Source organism: Oncorhynchus masou, chromosome 12, assembly GCF_036934945.1.
Source record: "Oncorhynchus masou masou isolate Uvic2021 chromosome 12, UVic_Omas_1.1, whole genome shotgun sequence".
Classification (NCBI taxonomy): domain Eukaryota; kingdom Metazoa; phylum Chordata; class Actinopteri; order Salmoniformes; family Salmonidae; genus Oncorhynchus; species Oncorhynchus masou.
Window position 1 is genome coordinate 52,195,024 of NC_088223.1, and position 7,430 is coordinate 52,202,453.

General features: G+C 42.8%; 2 protein-coding genes across 2 annotated transcripts; one reads left to right on the forward strand and one right to left on the reverse strand.

The window, feature by feature from the left end:
- Nucleotides 1-208: 208 nt before the first annotated feature.
- Nucleotides 209-4,619, forward strand: wdr73 (WD repeat domain 73). The gene is made up of 8 exons (XM_064981089.1): nt 209-309; nt 559-626; nt 737-822; nt 925-1,013; nt 1,095-1,162; nt 1,355-1,519; nt 1,646-2,014; nt 2,161-4,619. Exons 1-8 carry the CDS (start codon nt 248-250, stop codon nt 2,397-2,399), a joined length of 1,146 nt encoding a protein of 381 aa, XP_064837161.1. The 5' UTR covers nt 209-247; the 3' UTR covers nt 2,400-4,619.
- Nucleotides 4,618-7,199, reverse strand: LOC135550367 (sialidase-3-like). The gene is made up of 3 exons (XM_064981088.1): nt 7,049-7,199; nt 6,593-6,841; nt 4,618-6,451 (listed from the first exon to the last, which is right to left on the reverse strand). Exons 2-3 carry the CDS (start codon nt 6,821-6,823, stop codon nt 5,456-5,458), a joined length of 1,227 nt encoding a protein of 408 aa, XP_064837160.1. The 5' UTR covers nt 6,824-6,841; nt 7,049-7,199; the 3' UTR covers nt 4,618-5,455.
- Between the last annotated feature and the right edge of the window lie 231 nt (nt 7,200-7,430).

The window sequence follows — 7,430 nt, forward strand, 5'->3', positions numbered from 1 at the left end:
ATTATGTTTTTGTTGTCATATTAAATATTAAATCAAGTGCTATTTGCATGTGAAAATGTAATGGGATGGATGTATTTGCGTCATTGTTTATGTTTTGGTTGGTGGACATGGCCCACTCTTTGACTGGATGCCCATTACAGAGAGTTGCTCTGATCTACACTCCAATCCGCTAGGTGGCAACACGGCTGCTTATCTGCTACTAATCAAATATAGGCGGAGGTACAGAAGTTGTTTAGCGGTGGACGAGATGGATGAAACCTCTTCGGTTGAGAATGAATTTGATGACTGGTTTATCGAGTCTTTGAAAATGTAAGTACGAATTATTTTGTGAAATAGTGAAAGTGAGTTGAGACTTCCTTGATATATTGAAGTTGCTTAAATCGTGTTTCATGTGTCTCTGTGGGAAAACACTAGGGGTACATTCACAGGCGCAATGTTTTAGGACGTTGCAGATAAGACTAGAATATCTCTTAACAGTATATACTTGCTGCTTTTCTTATTAAATGTGATGCACCTGCTCTAAACCGAGTTCACCATACACACGTCGTTCTCTTTCAGATACAATAATATTCACGAGTATCAACTTGAACATCCTACAAGAGTAATTGAATGGACATCAGAAAAAAGTAGGTCTTTTCATAATTTTCACATTTTACAAGGCTATATAGTATGTTTTGATTATAACCAACCAACCACATTGATTGTGTTTAAATTACTTTTTGTTTTTACCCCACAGCTATATGTGTTGCAGGTTACAGTTCAGATAAAAATGAGATTTTAGAGCTGCTTTTGCCACTCAAACTTTTCACTGATGATAATCAGGTAAAGGATTGAAATGATTAAAGCATGAAACAAAACTTTTCAAGATATCAATTATGTATTGGAACGTCATTGACTACCAATGTGTCTATTCAATGTGGGCAGGGTCTTTGTGCAGAACGAGATTTCAAAGTGGTCCATGGAGGTTTCTCAGATGGCTCCATTCATTGCCTCAAACACATTCCAGGAACAAGGTATATCATCGTAGCCATTGATTATGTAACTTCCTTTTGTTGCCATGAGCTTTCATCTTCAAAATGTTGTTTCTTGTTAAGGTGTGTCGTTACCAATGATGGCTTCAACTCCAATCTCCAGGTGTGGGACTTAGGAGGAGACGATTGTGGTGAGTAGACCTACTGTTTCCTTGTCTCCTTTTCTGTGTATTACAGTATAATAAGACTGCAGTTCCTATCTACTCTCCACTTTATACTGCACATTCAAATTATGATTTACAACCTGATTAGGCCCCAGTCAGCATCAGTCTTACCCACATTGAAATCTTATTTCTCTTGCGGGATTTGTCTTCAAATGCTAGATGTCATAAAGAGGACAGGAGTTTTACAACTGAAGAGTGCATCATCAGATAAAGGTGTCAAAATAGCCCCTGGGTTAACTGGAGGCCCATGTGTTCTTCATGGCTCTCAGATCAGCGACATTCAACTGACTGAGCTGACGTCAGGGAAGCCACTCTACTCTCTGGGTAATAACCTGTTTTATACAGTGACACTGAAGCATTCCAGGCAACTCTAATTTCCTATAGAGTATAATGTTGGTGTACAAACATGTGTATAACAGTCACGGATATTTTTTTTCCCTTCCATCTCAGGGAAAGACATTCCAGATTTACTAAGCTCCCTGCAATTTGTGAGTGGCAGTGTATTTCTCGCTTGTGCCTGCAATGGTGACCTGTATGTGGGGGACACACGGAATCCTTCTGGTCTTCAGAATAACCCAGCTGGAGGGAGAGAGGGCGTCCACTGGTGTATGGGTGTTAAAACAGACCTGTCCTCATCAGATCCATCCTCCTGTAGTGTAGCAAGGCTCTCCTCTGCCTGCCAAGTGGTTGTGTCTGATCTAAGGGACCTAAGAGCCCCCTTGTGTCAAGCCCAGCTTCATGTCCAGAGGAAAACTACCAGTGATGACTTCATGAAGGTGACATGGGCGCCTGCTTTAGACAACTGTCTTGCTGTGTCAGGTGAGCAAAATGTCACGCCTCATCCTGCTTTATGTGATTAATTCATGTCTTATGGATTGTACAAATTTCTTGTTTTCTAAATATATGTTCCAATTGAAGGCGCTTGTAATACAGAACTTTTCCATTGAATTTGTCTTCCTGTCTAGGTTTTGATGGAATGGTGCAAATCTACGACACTGCCTCTTGGAGACCAGAGTTGATGGAATTCCAGCCTCTTTTTATCCACCGAGGTCACATGATGTCCGACGATCAGTTTGACACTTCATCAGCTGTGGTCACCACTCATGTTTGGCATCCAAGTCGACCCAGGACTGTCCTCTCTGCTGCTGTAGACGGGTCTGTGCATGTATGGGACTGGGTCGACAAAGCCACTGCCAGCTGTTGACATTCAAACGCACTTACAGCTCAATGTTAATCATTATGAACCCTAGGAAGAGGGGAATGGAAGCCACACTGTTTTCTCCACTAGTCTGTTATGACAGACATATAGAAAGAGGCATGTCTGTGTGTTCTTTACACTGTGCTGTGAACCTATGAGAGGCCGTATGGTAACATGAGTCATGTAATCCATGGTAAACATCATAACCTACACAAACCAATGAGAATGCCTTTGAAGTCTACGTCGTCTTGAGTCAAACCAGAGCTTGAAGTGTGTGGGGGGGGGGGATGTCACGCTGCTTGCTTAGCGAGTACCGCTTCCTCCTGATTCGGCTCACACCGAGGCTTCGAACCCAGGACCTCTGCGTTGCTAGCACACGTGACCGTCTTCCCGAAGGTGTGCGAAAAGCTAGATAAAAGTAGAGGTGCATCTTTCCCTCTCAAGATGATATGTATCTAGATACATGGGCTCTGATACGATACAGGAACGATGCGTTTTTCTTTGATGTGGTTGGATTAGAGCATGTATGTCTAAATTGGGGTATGCACTATTTTTGTATTTTTTTTATTTTTACCTTTATTTTACTAGGCAAGTCAGTTAAGAACAAATTCTTATTTTCAATGATGGCCTAGGAACAGTGGGTTAACTTCCTGTTCAGGGGCAGAACGACAGATTTTGTACCTTGTCAGCTCGGGGATTTGAACTTGCAACCTTTCGGTTACTAGTCCAATGCTCTAACCACTAGGCTACACTGCCGTCGGGGGTGTCTTGTCTTTGGCTATGCCGGATTAAGTGATATGACATGCTATTCTATAAAATAATTTCTCCGTAATTAATATTACCTTATTGAGCTAATCATGTAACTGTAATTAACTGGAGAGTCAGGGACCACGAAATAATATTTATAGAGCTGTTATCTTCCGAATAACTCTTAAAGACCTAATATTTTACATCGATACCAGTCAATATTAATCGTCATCTTAATTCAGTCTCTTCTGAAAGTTGTAAATTCTTGATTATCTGCACGAACCCTGGCTAACAAGTTGAATCAGCAATACAAAATTGGGTTTAATTAGGTATTTAGTAAATAAATAACTAATCACACAGAATTACACATACACATACATAAGAACCTTGGCGTGATCCTGGACAACACCCTGTCGTTCTCAACCAACATCATGGCGGTGGCCCGTTCCTGTAGGTTCATGCTCTACAACATCCGCAGAGTACGACCCTGCCTCACACAGGAAGCGGCGCAGGTCCTAATCCAGGCACTTGTCATCTCCCGTCTGGATTACTGCAACTCGCTGTTGGCTGGGCTCCCTGCCTGTGCCATTAAACCCCTACAACTCATCCAGAACGCCGCAGCCCGTCTGGTGTTCAACCTTCCCAAGTTCTCTCACGTCACCCCGCTCCTCCGCTCTCTCCACTGGCTTCCAGTTGAAGCTCGCATCCGCTACAAGACCATGGTGCTTGCCTACGGAGCTGTGAGGGGAACGGCACCGCAGTACCTCCAGGCCCTACACCCAAGCAAGGGCACTGCGTTCATCCACCTCTGGCCTGCTCGCCTCCCTACCATTGAGGAAGTACAGTTCCCGCTCAGCCCAGTCAAAACTGTTCGCTGCTCTGGCCCCCCAATGGTGGAACAAACTCCCTCACGACGCCAGGACAGCGGAGTCAATCACCACCTTCCGGAGACACCTGAAACCCCACCTCTTCAAGGAATACCTAGGATAGGATAAGTAATCCTTCTCACCACCCCCCTTAATGATTTAGATGCACTATTGTAAAGTGGCTGTTCCACTGGATGTCAGAAGGTGAATTCACCAATTTGTAAGTCGCTCTGGATAAGAGCGTCTGCTAAATGACTTAAATGTAAATGTAAATGTAAATGCAGCTTTGAACCTTGCCTGAAGTCGACATGTCCTTTTCATTATGTAAAGAACTATTTGTGACAAGATGCCACTTGTTTGTTTTCCCATTCTTATGAGTAGTTGTTATTCCCTTACTGTACACACATTTGCATGGAAGAGGTATTCTAGCTTTGTACTATTATATTTTGTAAGAGACATTTGACTAACATTTTCATTAAACTGATCTCTTCATGTACCTGCTAAATAAGACAAACCCTGGACCATGAACCTAAAGGTGGACGGCAGTATCACTTGCATCGCATTTTCTTCGCTCAACAGTATTATGTCAATCAAAAAGATAAACACAGCTTGTTAGAATTTTATTTTCAAAAGAGAGCTCTGCATGCCATTCACATGAATGATTAACAATGTTTGTATGCATGTTTCTGCATAGCCAAGGATGCAGGCAGGATAGTAATGTGGAGGTAGTTGAGGCAGAACTACTATTGTAGCATCATTTAGAGATAAGGAACATATTCAACTCATTTTGAACATTGGAGTTATCACCTGTGCATTAAAACATGTAGAAATTAAGTAGTCCTACATTTACAGTGCTATGTGAACTGTACAACATATGATAGAAAGTGCTTAAAGACCAGAATGGAGTGTGGGTTTAGGAAGCCAATGCAGTTGGAACAGATGAGTCACAGTAGATGAGCAACCACTTGATGATACAGGCATGTCTGTTCATTCAATAGGGCGCATGACTTAAAGTAACGCCTGAGGAGCAGAAGTGTGGCCTGTACGTGGTTGTAGTCTTCAAATGGTGCTTGGCAAACATAAGGAATTGAATGACTACATTGAGGTGAAAGGAGTTTCATTGTACAACTGCAAGTAAAAGTATGCCATTTAAATAGACCACTGCTTAGAGATTAGCATCCAATGACAGCATGCATTGCAGTGCATACAGTCAGACTTCATAAAATGATCACATCTACATATTATATTACATTTGATTTAACTATGATCGCATTTCAAGAAATCGTAGCGTCAGTTGCCTTTTTTTACACGAAACTTTGATATAAATAAATTATTTTCAGATTGCTTCTTTTTATATAAATTGAGGACAAAGATGATCGTGCGCCTCAACTGACCACTGAATCTGATTGGAATTGGAGTGTAGTACTTCAATATAAACACAACAACAAACTAGAAGGTATTTCCTTTCTCGTCAACGGTCTGCATGACATCACTGAGGGGAAAAGACACAAAGGCAATCTGTTCAAGCTCACTATTCTCGCCACATTCCATCAGGCAAGCAAAGTGCTCCGTGTCCTCAATGTAGGCCAGGTCTGAGTAGCCACTGGGTCCACTGTGGATGATCCAGGGCTGGTCCCAACCTGACGTGTGCAGTGGGGAACGGTTCAAATACACTCCCAAGTCTTTCCTCGTCCTCTTATTGGTCGGGTGGGTGAAGAGTAGCCAGGTTTGCGTGTCTGAGGCCCGTGGTGATGATGTGGTACCACCCATGCCCTCTTCACCTTGCTCAGGGGCAGGGAAGCCAATCACACTGCCTTGGCAACCACCATGGCACGGCTCCACTAACCTTAGAGCCAAGCGGGGCTTGTCAAAGTAAACCCCACTGCTCTCACTCAAAGCTTCCACTCTGTGACCTCTATGGCGGGCGTTGCAGTACAGGTGACTGCTGCCCTCGTGGTCTATGATCTCTGCCATCTCACATTCACAGGACTTTCTTTGAAGCATCCTGCCCATTTGCCATGTCTGACCGAAGTCGTCACTGTATATTGAGAGAGCATGTGGCTGTACCGTGAATGGGAAGGGGAAGGAGAAGCATTTGCAGTGGATATAATAGGCATAGGTAGGAATGATCAATCTTCCACTCTCCATTTGAATGCCATGGCCTGGTCCCACAGCAAATGTAGCCCACCTTCTGACCGTTTTGCCAATCACACTCTCTGTCAAGTCCTTTGTCTGGCTCCAGCTCTGGCCCTCATCATTACTGGTGATGTAACACAGGTGTGCCTTATTCTTGCCTGTACAGATCTGATGGTGCTCTGGAGTGTTACCCAAAATGCAGATGAAAAATAGGAATAGAGTCTTGGTATTCTTCTCATACACCGGGCAGGGGTTCATGGTGCGGTGGTCTGGTAAACATGCTGATAATAGCTCCTGGGATTCTGACCACTGGGGAACAATGTGAAAGTATTGAAACAATCATCAATAAGAAAGAAAACATGTATGTATGTAACTCAACTAAATTAAACATGAAAACCTTAAACTGTGTATTATGACTATGATGTGTTTAGATTTGAAGTCGACATTTACCTGAGTGGATCCATTTTGTTGAGTGCCTCTCCTCATAACAATAAGTTTTGCATCAATGTCACTGGAGGAAGAGCGCTTCTCTGCAAAGGCAAGGAATGTCTGACTCTCTTTTAGGTAGATGAGAGCTGGGATTCTGTATGTCGTCCCAGTTTGCTCCCGTTTGAACAGAGTCGTTTTAGAAGGTTGCATTTTGATTCCCGGGAAATAACTCCTTGATGAGATATTCCCCATAGCTAAATGTCCTGGTTCCTGCAAACAGAGGGATTACTTACACACATGACAAATCACCTTCGACACAAATTTCACAATATTCCCTGCCTGGACATGAAAACACTGTTTCTCGGTTTAATCGGCTAACGTTATGCTGTTATATCGCGACAGCTGACGTTCAAGAAAAATAATATACATGCAAAAAGATAGGCTAGTACTAACGTCGAAATGAGTCAAAACACATACTTAAGGGAGCTGGCTTTTTAGGCTACAAATCACACCGTTGTGTCGTGAGACCCAGTTAAAACGGTCAAAGTTTAGCTATCTCTGAAACAATGTGTACGCAAATTTGGAAGCGTGTCGTGAAATAGAAGTAGATGGCTCATCGCTTGTGCTGTGTGACGTCAGTAGCGCCGCAAAAGAGACCAAAATCATTCTATACCGCCAACCGCTGGCGGGAATGTGGTACGAGACTGCAAATGTTGCCGTGTTGCTAGGATACCTACAAATTCCCACATAGTATTTTTTAAATGTTATATATATATATATATATATATATATATACTTAGTGGCGATTTTAGTATGGGATGGAAGTGGGATGCATGCCAACAAAGCCACTACACAATAC